Raw genomic sequence first — 18145 nt, 5'->3', positions numbered from 1 at the left:
CCTTCAAATTGCGCATATTGAAAATACGCTCAATGGAAACGCTAGCCTGGCTAACGTCAGACCTCGTTTCATTGAGATTGAGACGTGGTCTGGGAACCACACGTTCATTCTCTCGTATTTGAGGCGTGGTTTCGAATGCCCAGAGCCGTTTATTGGGTGCTACGAATGTCTATCAAATGCGCCTGTACGTAGCTCATAGCCAATCGTTTCAATTATACCAGATGACGTATGTAGAGCGAAAGGAATTAGACGAGGAAGAAGACGATGGGTCTGAGATTTATTTGCGTTCTAAACTACTTAGAACAATATTCACGGCTGCATCGAAAGGTAACTTCGCGTCTGCTGCCATGTTGGATCCATAGGTATAAACAAACTGCTTTTTAACGGCGTCATCGTCTTGCTGCTCCCTCCCCGTTCTGTGATTGGTCCCCTCGCTGAGGCGTAAATCTGGTCCATGGTATCCAGAATGCCTAGCAGCCTGAATAAAACCGCGCTGCGCAAAGGCATTATGGGGAAACCCAGGCTATGGAAACGTGTCAATTTCGCAAAGGTTTTTCAGGCAGTTCGAAAAAGGAATATTTCGCAAAACTAATGGATCAGTTCACAGGTCACCTGACGTAGATGATGCGGTATGTTTGGACAAGACGGAGTTCTTCATTAAACTCATAAAAGACAAACGAATTACAGGAATACTGGATTCTAAACCTCAAAGAAATGCGACAATCAAGATCTTGAAGCAGAAATGAGGGAGAAACGCCTCAGACGAGCCGCTCACAGTATAACGGTCTTTCCTTGGCATTAATGCTTGGATTTACGCCTTCGTTTCCTTCGATTAACAATAATGTGCGATATAAGTAAACCTACCAACATCCGTCGCCATGATTTCTGGAATGACTTATCAAATGACGTTGTAGTCGCATAACATCGGTTAATGGAAACGCCGTCATTTCGCAACCGTTTTTTATTGACATTTAGAAAAAATCGCAAAAGTTTTGCGCAAATCTGTAATGGAAACGCGCCTATTGATTGATTTTATTGACTGACTGAAACCAAGTCGTTTTTTTGTATGTATTTGGTGTTAGTTACTATTCAGAGGTGCGTTTCTCAAAAGCTTCGTTAGCCAAGTCGCAAGTTCCGTCGTTATCAGCAGTTCAACGAGTCGGTGTTTCCCGAAACCATCGTTCCAACGAACATTCGCAAATAGCATCGCAGAGGTGTGTGTGTGAGCGACAGATCTCGAGCTGCGGTTAGAAGCAGGACTGAATAACTCCTTATATTGAGCCAAATAAGCAAGCTGACATTCAGTACAACCTGTGTCTTTTATTTAGAATACATACAAATGTCATTTACGTCTTTTAGTTTGTCATGTGATTTAAAGCGTCGTTTTTGAAGACTGCGCATGTGTGAACGAGCTCTTGTGTGTAAGAACGAGCCGATGAGTGAATCTGGAAATAAAGCGAAATAACTGAGAAAAATGAGTTAGTCCTCAGATGCATGTCTGTAATTTATAGCGAAACATCTAGCGTTAATTAGATCTCAAACAGATTCATTAACAGTAGTTATTACTCCGACATCTGCGTGACCTCATTAACCAGCGTGGTTAAACGACCAATACGGTTTCGGGAAACTAGCGAGTTGATTTCTACTACGCTAGTGAAGCAGCGAGTTGTGCATTACAATATTGCGTTACTTTTTTAGGAAAGTAATGCGTTACGTTACTTTTGCGTTACTTTTTTTTTTTGTGCTGTCAAACGATTAAAATATTTAATCGCGATTAATCGCATTAATGTCATCGTTAACTCGCGATTAATCGCACATTTTTATCTATTCTAAATGTCTCTTGATTTCTTTTTGTCCCATTATTTTTTTCTCATTTTAATGCTCTTATCAACATGGAAAAGTGGATCGGCTTGCTTTGTGCAAATGTTTTTTTATTGAAAACAACATTGGCATACACTGTGTTCAATTTCACACTAACATTCTCACTTGGAGCAAATAATCTCTCACACAATGTAACACTGTCCATCAATAAAAGGGTGAAAGAAATACTGACGAGGTCCTGATATTGACGAGGGGGCGGAGGATTCGCATCAGCTGTGTGTGTGTGTGTGTGTGCTTGGCCATAAAGTTTTATTTCAGAGTGGACGTGCTGCGATGATGATAGCTCAGTTCACAACGACAAAACACACAGATCACTTTGGTCTCGTCAATGGAACCATTTGGCAACTTTTTAAAAGTAAACTTTCCATTCAGAATCTTATTGGCATCCATTTCGGCGTCTCGCGCTCGTCATCCACTCAAAACGGCTCGCAAGCCCAAACAAGTGTGTGCACCCTGTTATTTTGTTTCCGGTCTAGCTAGATCCGCTTGCGCTTTGGTCGACGAAGCAACAAAACGTCCTCGCGCGGCGCAAGCCATTGAAATGAATGGGTTTCACAGCGCCGCGCCGCGTCCCGTTGCAAAAGCATGTGAAAAAAACAACAAAGTTTGCTTGGCCAAAAAGACCGTTAATCGCGCGATAAAAAAATTAACGCCGTTAAAATGGGTTAGCGTTAACGCCGTTAATAACGCGTTTAACTGACAGCCCTACTTTTTTTTTCACCTGGGCTGGGCTTGTTTTTTTTAAACACAAAAAAGTTCTGCTGTTCTGGATGCAGGAGAAGAAAGTTTAGCACTTAGATTACCAATTAAACCAAAAAAATCGATTTTTAAATCTATCTATTGTTTAACTGAATCATCGAAGGCCAGAAGCAAGTACATCGGTCAATAAAGTGAGATTAAATGCATAAAAATGTATTTTCTATTTAACATATTTAAGTTAGTTTAGTTCACTGATTTTATTCATTTTGAGGAATATGTAATCTTTTTTTTTTTTGTGCAAGTGAGATGAGTAAATGCATGTTCACATTTAGTCTAGAACTACAATAACCATCATGTTTACACACACACACACACACACACACACACACACACACACACACACACACACACACAATTGGGTCTCATTCATGAAACATTCGTAAATATCCGAGTGATTTGCGCGTAAAGAGACCTTTCCGAAAACTCTTCTCCTGGTTCACAAATACTTCGTAAACGTCAGATGTGATAGTGAAATGTGTGTGTGTGTGTGTGTAAATGAATTCCAATCAGTCGTAAATGGGATGCGCGTGCACGTTCATTCTCAATTACCATAAATCCCGCCCATTAAATCCGACTGACAACTATATATGGGCATCATATTATGACATGAATGCGAATGAAAAAAAAATTCAGATGCAGAAAGTGAAGTTTTATTATCAGAAGTTCATTCAAAACGCCACATTTTATTTTCAAGCGTACATAGTGGCGTATCGGGTCCTAAAAAAAGGAAGCTTGGCAGCATATTACAGATGCAGTTAATGGAGTTTCATCTGTTAATCGAACAGTCCCAGAAGTGAGAAGAAAATGGTTCGACATTAAGCTTGAGAGCAAAAAACGAATTAGTTCACTTCGGAAAAATAGTATTCAAACTGGAGGACGACCACCATCGCAGATGCTGTTACTGGCTCTCATAATAAGAAAAACCGTATGTAATTACTATATATAATATTTTTTCAAAATGCTGTGCAAATATGTACCCGATTAAGGTGAATTAAAATGCAGCCTTAGTTATTAATGAGCAAAACGTTCGGGTGTTAAACTCACTATTTACGCGTGGCTGTAAGCAGGTGTAGATTTCTTGTGTACCAACTAACATTTGGAAAATACGAACATTTTAATGAATCCGAACATTTACGCCAGAACCACTTTACACACGATTTACACAAAAATTCGTTCTGCTCGTGTTTCATGAATGAGACCCAATGCCTCTGCACTTCAATTTGTCTAACATTAGGACAGGAGAGTCAGAGTCAGTCAATAAATGGGGAAAATAAAGTAACTTGGATCACTTATTTGAAAAAGTAACTCAGATATTTTGTTGTAAATTTAAAAGTAACGCGTTACTTTACTAGTTACTTGAAAAAGTAATCTGATTACGTAACAAGTTATTTGTAATGAGTGACACACAACTCTGGTTACACCGCTGTACGGGAAACACACCCCAGGTTGGTTGTAATGTTGATCACCCCACAGACTGTGTGTGTGTGTGTGTGTGTGTGTGTGTAGGAGGTGTGTGAGATGCGCAGTCGTCACGAGAGCCGGCTGATGGAGCTCGACACCGGCAGACAGAAGGAGTTTGAAGGTAAATTAGCTGAAGCCATGAAGCAGCTCCGGGAAGAACACGAAGCCCAAATCCAGCAGTACAGAGAGGAGCTGGAGAAGACCTTCGTCGCCAAGGTGAAACACACACGCTTCTGCACAGATGATGTGGTGGTGGTGTTGTTGAGCTATTTTACTTATTTAGATAATGGTCATGCAAAACTTGTGTGTGTGTTTCATTCATATATTTTATTTATTAATATTCCTTATTTTACTCATATCAATTATTTATAAATATTGTGTTTTATATGTACAGGTGAAACTCAAAAAACTATAATATCGTGCAAAAGTTCATTTATTTCAGTAATTCGACTTAAAAGGTGAAACTAATATATTATATAGACTCATTACATGCAAAGTGAGATATTTCAAGCCTTTATTTGTTATAATTGTGATGATTATGGCTTACATATATGAAGGGTTTTCATAAGCTGTAAGCCATAATCATCAACATTATAACAAATAAAGGCTTGAAATATCTCACTTTGCATGTATGTAAATATATTTAAAAATTATATATATAATATTATCTTATTCATATATTTTATATATAAATACTACATGACAAATTGTTATATATATAATATATTTTATTTATTAATATTTCTTATATGAAAGTAATAATTATAATAATTATCAATGAGTACAATTAATGTATTTATTAAAATATATACACTCACCGGCCACTTTATTAGGTACCCCATGCTAGTAACGGGTTGGACCCCCTTTTGCCTTCAGAACTGCCTCAATTCTTCGTGGCATAGATTCAACAAGGTGCTGGAAGCATTCCTCAGGGAGTTTGGTCCATATTGACATGATGGCATCACACAGTTGCCGCAGATTTGTCGGCTGCACATCCATGATGCGAATCTCCCGTTCCACCACATCCCAAAGATGCTCTATTGGGTTGAGATCTGGTGACTGTGGAGGCCATTTTAGTACAGTGAACTCATTGTCATGTTCAAGAAACCAATTTGAAATGATTAGAGCTTTGTGACATGGTGGAAGTAGCCATCAGAGGATGGGTACATGGTGGCCATAAAGGGATGGACATGGTCAGAAACAATGCTCAGGTAGGCCGTGGCATTTAAACGATGCCCAATTGGCACTAAGGGGCCTAAAGTGTGCCAGGAAAACATCCCCCACACCATTACACCACCACCACTAGCCTGCACAGTGGTAACAAGGCAAGATGGTTCCATGTTCTCATTCTGTTTACGCCAAGTTCTGACTCTAACATCTGAATGTCTCAACAGAAATCGAGACTCATCAGACCAGGCAACATTTTTCCAGTCTTCAACTGTTCAATTTTGGTGAGCTCTTGCTAATTGTAGCCTCTTTTTCCTATTTGTAGTGGAGATGAGTGGTACCCGGTGGAGTCTTCTGCTGTTGTAGCCCATCCGCCTCAAGGTTGTGCGTGTTGTGGCTTCACAAATGCTTTGCTGCATACCTCGGTTGTAACGAGTGGTTATTTCAGTCACTGTTGGCCTTCTATCAGCTCGAACCAGTCTGGCCATTCTCCTCTGACCTCTGGCATCAACAAGGCATTTCCGCCCACAGAACTGCCGCTCACTGGATGTTTTTTCTTTTTCGGACCATTCTCTGTAAACCCTAGAGATGGTTGTGCGTGAAAATCCCAGTAGATTAGCAGTTTCTGAAATACTCAGACCAGCCCTTCTGGCACCAACAATCATGCCACGTTCAAAGTCACTCAAATCACCTTTCTTCCCCATACTGATGCTCGGTTTGAACTGCAGGAGATTGTCTTGACCATGTCTACATGCCTAAATGCACTGAGTTGCCGCCATGTGATTGGCTGCTTAGAAATTAAGTGTTAACGAGCAGTTGGACAGGTGTACCTAATAAAGTGGCCGGTGAGTGTATATATATATATATATATTTATTTTCTTTTTTATATAGATATTTATTACTTTATTCATATATTTATTTTATAAAAAAATACTAGAATTATAAATAGTTTGTGTGTGTGTGTGTATATAAATTTATTCATGTTTTATTTAGAAATATTACATACATTTTAAATGGTTTTCTGTGTGTGTGTGTGTGTGTGTGTGTATTATATATGCATACATACACACACACAATTTTATTTATGCAGTTTATAAATTATTTTTTCATATTTATTCATTTATGTTCTTTATATACAAGTATATATTTCAATATATTTCTTCAGCTGTGGACATTATACAGTATATGACGAGCAAGAAAGCAGCTTTGAGCAACAGCCAATGAAACTGTAGAAGAGACCGCAAGAGCTAGACATGAAGTCTGAGTTAAAAACAGGCTTTTCATCCTTCCTTGGCAGAATAGACGAGACACAAATCTCCCCAAGGCTTCAAATGTAACTTGGTAGTGTTCAGTTACGATACTGTAAACCGAGAAACCCGACCGTAGATGAAGCCGGTTTACACTTGTGTCCACTATTGCTTTATTAATGCAGCAATGCACAAAAATCAGTGTGTTTTCATGCATTTAAGACAGTAAATCAGCGTGAGGATTTTACAGCAGTGAGAAGTGAAGTCTGCAGGAGAAGTGTAGTTCAGGGGTTTGAGCGAAGGCAAGAGACGGTAACCTGGACACACACGAAACGCTTGACTTCATCGCATCTGTCTTTCATGGTACCTCAGCAATCCTGTGTCAGAGAGCAAACCATTCTCTCTGTTCTCGTTGGTTTGCAGTAATGGGTGTTATGGGTTTATCTCTTGCAGTTGGAGAACGCCAAGCAGACGGCGGTGAAAAACAGCGACTTCGCTTCTTCAACGAGAGAAGAACTGGCGGGAACTAAAATGCGTTTGGAGTCTCAGTCGCTGCAAATCAACAACCTGCACAAAAAGGTAGAGATGTGGAAGGGTTTGCTGCCTAATCTTGCCCATCATCTACACTAAAGTTTGGGGTTAGTACGATATAAAAAAAAAAAAAAAAAAGAATACTTAAAGGGATAGTTCTCCCAAAAATGAAAATTAGCCCATGATTTACTCGCCCTGAAGCCGTCCTTGGTGTGTACGATTGTATTCGTCTGAAAGAATAATATCAAGAGTTATATTAAAAAATCTCCTGGCTCTTCCAAGCTTTATAATGGCAGTGAATGGCTGTTTCTGTTTTATCCATCATGATAAAAGTGCATCTGTCCATCATAAAAGTGCATTTATCATGATAAAAGTGCATCCATCCATCATAAAAGTGCATCTATCCCTCATAAAAGTGCATCTGTCCATCATAAAAGTGCATCTGTCCAACATAAAAGTGCATCTGTCCATCATAAAAGTGCATCTGTCCATCATAAAAGTGCATCTATCCCTCATAAAAGTGCATCTATCCCTCATAAAAGTGCATCTATCCCTCATAAAAGTGCATCTATCCCTCATAAAAGTGCATCTATCCCTCATAAAAGTGCATCTATCCCTCATCTATCCCTCATAAGTGCATCTGTCCCTCATAAGTGCATCTATCCCTCATAAGTGCATCTATCCCTCATAAGTGCATTTATCCATGATAAAAGTGCATCTATCCCTCATCTATCCCTCATAAGTGCATCTGTCCCTCATAAGTGCATCTGTCCCTCATAAGTGCATCTGTCCCTCATAAGTGCATCTGTCCCTCATAAGTGCATCTATCCCTCATAAAAGTGCATCCGTCCATCATAAAAGTGCATCCGTCCCTCATAAAAGTGCATCCGTCCCTCATAAAAGTGCATCCGTCCATCATAAAAGTGCATCTGTCCATCATAAAAGTGCATCTATCCCTCATAAAAGTGCATCTATCCCTCATAAAAGTGCATCTGTCCATCATAAAAGTGCATCTATCCCTCATAAAAGTGCATCTGTCCATCATAAAAGTGCATCTATCCATCATAAAAGTGCATCTATCCCTCATAAGTGCATCTATCCCTCATAAGTGCATCTATCCCTCATAAGTGCATCTATCCCTCATAAGTGCATCTGTCCCTCATAAGTGCATCTGTCCCTCATAAGTGCATCTATCCATCATAAAAGTGCATCCGTCCATCATAAAAGTGCATCCGTCCATCATAAAAGTGCATCTATCCCTCATAAAAGTGCATCTGTCCATCATAAAAGTGCATCTATCCCTCATAAAAGTGCATCTGTCCATCATAAAAGTGCATCTATCCCTCATAAAAGTGCATCTATCCATCATAAAAGTGCATCTATCCCTCATAAGTGCATCTGTCCCTCATAAGTGCATCTGTCCCTCATAAGTGCATCTGTCCCTCATAAGTGCATCTGTCCATCATAAAAGTGCATCTGTCCATCATAAGTGCATCTATCCCTCATAAGTGCATCTATCCCTCATAAGTGCATCTGTCCCTCATAAGTGCATCTGTCCATCATATCCATCATAAAAGTGCATCCATCCATCATAAAAGTGCATCTATCCCTCATAAAAGTGCATCCGTCCATCATAAAAGTGCATCCGTCCATCATAAAAGTGCATCTATCCATCATAAAAGTGCATCTGTCCCTCATAAAAGTGCATCTATCCCTCATAAAAGTGCATCCGTCCATCATAAAAGTGCATCTATCCATCATAAAAGTGCATCTATCCATCATAAAAGTGCATCTGTCCCTCATAAAAGTGCATCTATCCATCATAAAAGTGCATCTTTCCCTCATAAGTGCATCTGTCCCTCATAAGTGCATCTGTCCCTCATAAGTGCATCTGTCCATCATAAAAGTGCATCCGTCCATCATAAAAGTGCATCCGTCCATCATAAAAGTGCATCTATCCATCATAAAAGTGCATCTATCCATCATAAAAGTGCATCCGTCCATCATAAAAGTGCATCTATCCATCATAAAAGTGCATCTGTCCATCATAAAAGTGCATCTGTCCATCATAAAAGTGCATCTGTCCATCATAAAAGTGCATCTATCCATCATAAAAGTGCATCTGTCCATCATAAAAGTGCATCTGTCCATCATAAAAGTGCATCTGTCCATCATAAAAGTGCATCTGTCCATCATAAAAGTGCATCTATCCATCATAAAAGTGCATCTATCCATCATAAAAGTGCATCTATCCATCATAAAAGTGCATCTGTTCATCATAAAAGTCTGTTTTCAAAGCCTGCGCCAAAATTGCGACTGATTTACCGCTGGAGGGACTTTGAAGAGCCGCTTCATGCTCAAACAGCAACACTAGGTCAAGGTCAAGTTTATTTATATAGCACGTTTACAAACAGACACTGCTGCCCCAAAGTGCTGTACAGATACAGAGAAACAACATAAAATAACCATACAATACAACATAATAAAAGCGACACGAAAAAAAGATTACACAACTCAGCTTGTATTAAAAAGCAAGTGTAAAAAGATGAGTTTTTAAAAGTGATTTAAAACTCTCCATAGAGGTAGCTGCTCTAATATTGAAAGGAAGAGCGTTCCAGAGCTTTGGACCTGCAACACAAAATGCTCTGTCCCCTCTGGTTTTCAGTCTGGACCTTGGACAGTTTAAAAGCAGCTAGTCAGTGGACCTAAGTGCTCTGACTGGCGTGTGCAGAGTCAACATGTCGGATAAATATGATGGAGCCAACCCATTTAGAGATTTAAAAACAAACAATAAGATCTTACAATGGATTCTAAAAATGACAGGCAGCCAGTGGAGAGATGACAGTACCGGGGTGATGTGATCTCTGCGCCTTATCCCTGTCATCAGGCTAAAGAAAAGAAAGACTGTGTGTGAAAGCTAAAGAAAGCTGACTGTGTGTGTGTGTGTGTGTGTGTGTGTGTGGACCAGAACTCTGCGCTGGAGGCTCGTGTGCAGGAGCTGGAGCAGATGCTGGACCGCGAGAGACAGTGCCACCAGCACCGGCTCTCCCAGAAGGAGCAGGAGATGGCGGATCTGAGGCAGCAGATGCAGGAGCGACTGGAGGAGTACCAGAACCTGCTCGACGTCAAGCTCCTGCTGGACATGGAGATCAACGCGTACCGCAAGATGCTGGAGGGCGAGGAGAAGCGGTGAGCTGTGCCGGCTAAACATGCTTCTCTTACTCAGGGTTTTTGTCTTACAGTCCAAATATCAAACAGTTCTTAAATCAAGATGCATTTACTAGATGAGTAAAATGACATCAGATATTATGTCCTGTTTTCTGGGGGAATTAATCAAAACTAAGTGAGTTGATGCTTAAAAAAAGCAAAATTATCTGCCAATGGGCTGAGAAAAATAATCTTAATTCAAACAGAAACAATATTTTTCTGACCCCATTGGCAGATAATTTTGCTTGTTTTCAGCAAAAACTTCACCAAAGCAACCACTCAGAACACCCTAGCAACCTCCTAAAAACGCCCTAGTAACCACCCAGAATGCCTTGGCAACTACCAAGCAAATGCCCATAACACCATAGCAACCAACCAGAATACCCTAGCAACTGTCTAGCTGCAGCAACACCATAGCAACCACCCAGAACACCCTAGCAACGCCCTAGCAACCACCTGAACAACATGAATAAGCCATATCTTAGCACCAGAACATCGTACAGACATGTTTGTTGGCTAATATGCAATCATGTACCCAGTGTTGGGAAAGTTCACTTTCTACATGAACTAGTTCAAAATTCAGTTCACAAATTTTAAAATGAACTAGTTCATACTTCACAATTTTGAACTAAGTTCACGGTTCCAAAAAATGAACTAAGTTTATAGTTCTTTTTTTTCTATGTTGCTGCGAGCTTTTTTTTTATTTTTTTATTTTTTTATGATTGCCATCACAGCCCATATGCAACCACAGACAGCAATTATTTTATCGGCGGGCAAAGTTTGCACAGAAATGTAAGATTTCTCCCATCCTCGCAGACCTTGTCTTAAAACTGATCATACGACGCGACGCCTCCTCGCTGCTTTGTCGAGCTCATGCTGCTTCTTGTCGTGATGACGCATGCGGCGGCGGCGGTGCGACACTGGTGGCTGGTGTTGCCAGATTGGGTGTTTTTTTCACTACATATTAAGGCCTGTTTATGTGTGTTTTAGCTGGGTTTTCGCCTGGAAGGCTCTATAGAAATCTGGCACCCTATTGAACAAAGTCAAACTGAGAGAGCGCGCGTTCACAGACGCCAGAATGAACGAGTTCACAGTAACGTTCGTCAGGCACTGCAGTAATACAGTACGTTCAGTTCACGTTCGCTCAAAATATGAACGAGTTCAATGAACACGTTCAAGCACAACACTGCATGTACCACACTCTAGCAACCAAGTGGCGAGTTTTGCCACTGCAAGCACCACTCATATTTTCTTCTGGAAATGTACATTCTACTTTTATTTATTATCCTTTAGTCAATAGTATCCAGCTGCAGACCCGCTGCACCACCAGTTTCAGAACCCCAGCGTCAGAACCGGAAGTGAGGGGCGGAGCTTATGTTCTAAACCGAGTAACGCCACCTAACGTTTTGGAGCGTAATTTGCCTTGACACGAAACGGCATGCTTTTCTTACACACGAAACGTCATACTTTATACGTATGTTAATGATACATTAAGGTACAGTACAATAAGCATTTTAAAACATTGATTTTGTGTAATATAATTGTATATCGTTATCCGTTTCATTGTATTATGAGAGATACTTCCTGATCATGATGGTGAAAAATAATGCTTGAAACTTATGGGCGTTTTATATAAAATATACTTTATTTCACAAGAACATGTGCAGCATGCATTTTTCTTTATGTAAAAAAATGTCAAAAATCTAAAAAAGAGAGAGAAAATTCGGCATTGTTTTAAAAGAAACAATAAAAATGTAGGCTACCGTAAAACTTCAAATAATAGCCGAGTCCCAAATACACGCCTGGTGTGGCTGCAGGTCTGGGTAAATAGAGGCCGGTCGTTTCAGGTTGTATTTAATCTTCTAAAACCCGTCAGATCGTCCGCTTTTTGGCGGCCGCCAAAGCAAATTTGTCCCGCCAAAGCCTTTTTTGATCGGCGAGTGATGTAGAATAGAATAGAATAGAATAGAATGCGTTACGAGCAGAGAGAGAGAGAGCCCCGGCCGCGCGCGCGCACTCTCACGTCTTCAAACAACACGAGTGCTGTCTTGCTCTCTCTCCCTCGCGCATAATCAAAATCAATTGCCACGATAAGTTCAAATTCAAAGTTTATTTGTCACATACCAGTTAGACTGTGTATAAAAACATACCCTAAATATTTAAAAGATGCAACAATTTTAAATATTTTTTTAAATACTTGCAAAAATAACCATGCTTTCCTCATTGTCAATAATTCCGGCCCTCCCTCACTTCCGGTTCTGAAACTGGTGGTGCTGCGGGTCTGCAGCTGGATATATCTCCCTTTAGTAGAGTGGTCTTCACTATTGTTTTCATGAGAGCCACACTGGCACAACTTTAGTTTCAGTCGGACTGAATTCATTCCCATTGATGAATCTAAACGTCGTGTTTACATGAGCGCTGAACATGTGATCGGGTTGATGTGCGCGTTTATGTGTCACAAGCTTCAAACCGGAATAGATTTTTTGACGTGCTCGAATATACAGAGTTCCTGCTGTTTGCGCATTATAACTATTCTTTTATTCTCATAAGTCGCCTTTAAAGTTGCTTTACTTACTCAGTATTTTTGTCTCGTTTACAGTCCAAATATGAACAAATCAAGATGCATTTACTAGATGAGTAAAGATATGTCCGGAAATAAATTAAAATTAAGAGTTTTTGCGGAAAACAAGCTGTGGTGACAATTTTACATCACTGAATAAGAGACAAACATGATCAATTGTCTTTAAAAATTATTTATTCCCTTGCAAAAATGAAGATATGTCTTAGCCATAACACATTGTTTAGATTTGTCTATCATATTATATCTCAGAATGGAGGCCTTCTGTCTCGGTCATACACTTAGTCACACAATAACTTCTGTCAGCTCATATACAAGGACATGCACGTACATATATTCATAAGGATATGTATCGACACTACAGTAATCTAATTACCATAAATAAATATTTTTAATGCATACATATCGAACATATTAAATTGCTTCCACAAAGCAAAATTATCTGAGAAATATAATGTTTCTGTTTGAATTAAGATTATTTTTCTCACCCCATTGGCAGATAATTTTGCTTGTTTTAAGCATCAACTCACTTAATTTTTATTTATTCCCCCTGGAAAACAGGACATGATATCTTATGCCATTTTACTCCTCTAGTAAATGCATCTTGATTTAAGAAATGTTTGTTATTTGGACTGGAAACAAGACAAAAATACTGAGTAAGAAAAGCTTCTTTTTTTTTTTTTTATGGTAGGAAATGTACAAAATATCTTCATGGAACATTGGCATAAAAGAAAAATCACTAATTTTGCGCCATGCAGTGTGTTGTTGGCTATTGCGACTCGAGACTGGTTCTGAGGCCCAGAGTCACTGGTTTTGTTGGTTCCTCAGGCTGAACCTGTCTCCGAGCCCCATCCAGCCGCCGGCCGTCTCTCGGACCCGAGCTCAGCCGGTGCGCAAGAGCTGGGGGAGGAAGCGCAAGCACGAGGGCTCGAGTTCAGGCCTCTCGCCCGGCTACAAGCTGTCCCAGCGCTCCTCGTCCCGCGGGAGTGTGTGTATCGACGAGATCGACCCGCAGGGACGCTTCGTCAAGCTCAGGAACACCTCCGACCAGGTGCTCAGACCCATTACATCACGGTCACTTCAGTGGTTCATACACTCACTTTGTTTAGCTTTATATTTTCCATTATTTATTTATTTTAGGTAGATTTTTTTTTTTGTGTGTGTGCTTGTGTTTCAGGACCAGGCCCTGGGAGTGTGTGTGTGTGTGTGTGTGTGTGTGTGTGTGTGTGTGTGTGTGTGTGTGTGTGTGTGTGTGTGTGTGTGTGTGTGTGTGTGTGTGTGTGTGTGTGTGTGTGTGTGTGTGTGTGTGTGTGTGTGTGTGTGTGTGTGTGTGTGTGTGTGTGTGTGTGTGTGTGTGTGTGTGTGTGTGTGTGTGTGTGTGTGTGTGTGTGTGTGTGTGTGTGTGTGTGTGTGTGTGTGTGTGTGTGTGTGTGTGTGTGTGTGTGTGTGTGTGTGTGTGTGTGTGTGTGTGTGTGTGTGTGTGTGTGTGTGTGTGTGTGTGTGTGTGTGTGCTTCAGGATCAGGCTCTGGGAGGCTGGGTGTTGAGGATCAGTGTGTGTGCTTGTGTTTCAGGATCAGGCCCTGGGAGGCTGTGTGTTGAGGATCAGTGTGTGTGTGATCAGTGTGTGTGTGATCAGTGTGTGTGCTTGTGTTTCAGGATCAGGCCCTGGGAGGCTGTGTGTTGAGGATCAGTGTGTGTGTGATCAGTGTGTGTGTGATCAGTGTGTGTGTGATCAGTGTGTGATCAGTGTGTGTGTGATCAGTGTGTGTGTGATCAGTGTGTGTGTGTGTGTGTGTGTGTGTGTGTGATCAGTGTGTGTGTGATCAGTGTGTGTGCTTGTGTTTCAGGATCAGGCTCTGGGAGGCTGGGTGTTGAGGATCAGTGTGTGTGTGATCAGTGTGTGTGTGATCAGTGTGTGTGCTTGTGTTTCAGGATCAGGCCCTGGGAGGCTGTGTGTTGAGGATCAGTGTGTGTGTGATCAGTGTGTGTGTGATCAGTGTGTGTGTGATCAGTGTGTGATCAGTGTGTGTGTGATCAGTGTGTGTGTGATCAGTGTGTGTGTGTGTGTGATCAGTGTGTGTGTGTGTGTGTGTGATCAGTGTGTGTGTGATCAGTGTGTGTGCTTGTGTTTCAGGATCAGGCTCTGGGAGGCTGGGTGTTGAGGATCAGTGTGTGTGATCAGTGTGTGTGTGTGTGATCAGTGTGTGTGTGATCAGTGTGTGTGTGATCAGTGTGTGATCAGTGTGTGTGTGATCAGTGTGTGTGTGATCAGTGTGTGTGTGTGTGTGATCAGTGTGTGTGTGTGATCAGTGTGTGTGTGATCAGTGTGTGTGCTTGTGTTTCAGGATCAGGCTCTGGGAGGCTGGGTGTTGAGGATCAGTGTGTGTGTGATCAGTGTGTGTGATCAGTGTGTGTGATCAGTGTGTGTGATCAGTGTGTGTGATCAGTGTGTGTGATCAGTGTGTGTGATCAGTGTGTGTGATCAGTGTGTGTGATCAGTGTGTGTGTGTGATCAGTGTGTGTGTGTGATCAGTGTGTGTGTGTGATCAGTGTGTGTGTGTGTGATCTGTGTGTGTGTGATCAGTGTGTGCTTGTGTTTCAGGATCAGGCTCTGGGAGGCTGGGTGTTGAGGATCAGTGTGTGTGTGATCAGTGTGTGTGTGATCAGTGTGTGTGTGATCAGTGTGTGTGTGATCAGTGTGTGCTTGTGTTTCAGGATCAGGCCCTGGGAGGCTGGGTGTTGAGGATCAGTGTGTGTGTGATCAGTGTGTGTGTGATCAGTGTGTGTGTGATCAGTGTGTGTGTGTGTGTGATCAGTGTGTGTGTGTGATCAGTGTGTGTGTGTGATCAGTGTGTGTGTGATCAGTGTGTGTGTGATCAGTGTGTGTGTGTGATCAGTGTGTGTGTGTGATCAGTGTGTGTGTGTGATCAGTGTGTGTGTGTGATCAGTGTGTGTGTGTGATCAGTGTGTGTGTGTGATCAGTGTGTGTGTGTGTGATCTGTGTGTGTGTGATCAGTGTGTGCTTGTGTTTCAGGATCAGGCTCTGGGAGGCTGGGTGTTGAGGATCAGTGTGTGTGTGATCAGTGTGTGTGTGATCAGTGTGTGCTTGTGTTTCAGGATCAGGCCCTGGGAGGCTGGGTGTTGAGGATCAGTGTGTGTGTGATCAGTGTGTGTGTGATCAGTGTGTGTGTGATCAGTGTGTGTGTGTGTGTGATCAGTGTGTGTGTGTGATCAGTGTGTGTGTGTGATCAGTGTGTGTGTGATCAGTGTGTGTGTGATCAGTGTGTGTGTGATCAGTGTGTGTGTGTGATCAGTGTGTGTGTGTGATCAGTGTGTGTGTGTGATCAGTGTGTGTGTGTGATCAGTGTGTGTGTGTGATCAGTGTGTGTGTGTGATCAGTGTGTGTGTGTGATCAGTGTGTGTGTGATCAGTGTGTGTGTGATCAGTGTGTGTGTGATCAGTGTGTGCTTGTGTTTCAGGATCAGGCTCTGGGAGGCTGGGTGTTGAGGATCAGTGTGTGTGTGATCAGTGTGTGTGTGATCAGTGTGTGTGTGATCAGTGTGTGCTTGTGTTTCAGGATCAGGCTCTGGGAGGTTGGGTGTTGAGGATCAGTGTGTGTGTGATCAGTGTGTGTGTGATCAGTGTGTGTGTGATCAGTGTGTGCTTGTGTTTCAGGATCAGGCTCTGGGAGGCTGGGTGTTGAGGATCAGTGTGTGTGTGATCAGTGTGTGTGTGATCAGTGTGTGTGTGATCAGTGTGTGTGTGATCAGTGTGTGCTTGTGTTTCAGGATCAGGCTCTGGGAGGCTGGGTGTTGAGGATCAGTGTGTGTGATCAGTGTGTGTGTGATCAGTGTGTGTGATCAGTGTGTGTGATCAGTGTGTGTGATCAGTGTGTGTGTGATCAGTGTGTGTGTGTGATCAGTGTGTGTGTGTGATCAGTGTGTGTGTGTGATCAGTGTGTGTGTGTGATCAGTGTGTGTGTGTGTGATGTGTGTGTGTGTGTGTGATCAGTGTGTGTGTGTGATCAGTGTGTGTGTGTGATCAGTGTGTGTGTGTGATCAGTGTGTGTGTGATCAGTGTGTGTGCTTGTGTTTCAGGATCAGGCTCTGGGAGGCTGGGTGTTGAGGATCAGTGTGTGTGTGATCAGTGTGTGTGTGTGATCAGTGTGTGTGCTTGTGTTTCAGGATCAGGCTCTGGGAGGCTGGGTGTTGAGGAAGAGTGAAGCAGAAACGGAGGACATCGTCTTCCAGATCCCCTCGCCGTGTGTGCTGAACGCTGGACAGATGCTCACGGTAAACACGTGTGTGTGTGTGTGTGTGTGTGTGTGTGTGTGTGTGTGTGTGTGTGTGTGTGTGTGTGTGCTGAACGCTGGACAGATGCTCATGGTAAACACTGAGTGTGAGCTGAGGGTTTCTCTCTCTGACCCTGTGTGTGTGTGTGTAGATCTGGGCTGCCGGTGCTGGGCTGGATCAGACGGCCCCTGCGGGGGATTTGCTCCTGAGGGCTCATGAGTCGTGGGGCCCGTTCGGGGACGTCCGAGTCGCGCTGATGAACACACAGAACGAGGTGAGACACACTCGGCCCGAGAGTATCAGGGAATGTTACACTCATGGAGATTTATTGGGATAAACCAATATATGTTGGCCAGTAGAGGTGTAACGGCACTGTAACCGTCACGGTTCAACACACACACACACACACCTACTGCAGAAATGCTTTATTACTTGATTTAAACATTTCTTAAATCAAGATGCATTTACTAGATGAGTAAAATGACATAAGATATTATGTCCCGTTTTCCGGGGGAATTAATCAAAATTAAGTGAGTTGATGCTTAAAGCAAGCAAAATTATCTGCCAATGGGGTGAGAAAAAGAAACAACATTATTTTTCTTTTTAAATGTTTGATATTTGGACTGAAAACAAGACAAAAATACTAAGTAAATCCAGCTGGTCATGTTAGTTCACAGTGCATTAACTAATGTTAACTAATACAACCTTTGATTTTAATAACGTATTAGTAAAAGTTGAAATTTAATATTAACTAAGATAAATTCTGTAGAAGTATTGTTCATTCTTAGTTCATATTAGCTAAGGTAGTAAACTAATGTAAAGTGTCCCCAGACGATCCCAAAGCAAGAGTTCAGAGGCACGCAAGCGCTAGCTAGTGTCCGAACGCCGAGTTCACATCGATTCCTGTGACGAGCTCCGCTAACTTCACGGAGAGGAAACCAGGACGCCATTTATTTAACAAAGCGCAATGTTTTGTTTTTATTGTGAGTGTACAGAAATATAAACAGACCCTTTACAGTTT

At 41.8% G+C, this 18145-nt stretch overlaps 1 protein-coding gene across 2 annotated transcripts in view; it reads left to right on the top strand.

Moving 5' to 3' along the window:
• The window catches only part of lmnl3 (lamin L3), a 32437-nt gene that overhangs the window by 7034 nt on the left and 7258 nt on the right, over nt 1-18145 (top strand). For both annotated transcript variants that reach the window (XM_056233306.1, XM_056233305.1), the window contains exons 5-10: nt 4147-4317; nt 6969-7094; nt 10015-10235; nt 13660-13882; nt 17017-17124; nt 17276-17398. In XM_056233306.1, coding sequence (XP_056089281.1) covers nt 4147-4317; nt 6969-7094; nt 10015-10235; nt 13660-13882; nt 17017-17124; nt 17276-17398 — 972 coding nt within the window. The remainder of the gene's footprint in view (nt 1-4146; nt 4318-6968; nt 7095-10014; nt 10236-13659; nt 13883-17016; nt 17125-17275; nt 17399-18145) is intronic.

Source organism: Rhinichthys klamathensis, unplaced genomic scaffold (assembly GCF_029890125.1).
Source record: "Rhinichthys klamathensis goyatoka isolate OS25496 unplaced genomic scaffold, OSU_Roscu_1.1 h1tg000366l_1, whole genome shotgun sequence".
Classification (NCBI taxonomy): domain Eukaryota; kingdom Metazoa; phylum Chordata; class Actinopteri; order Cypriniformes; family Leuciscidae; genus Rhinichthys; species Rhinichthys klamathensis.
Note: the sequence above shows the minus strand (reverse complement) of the source record. Positions and strands in the feature narration are given on the sequence as shown.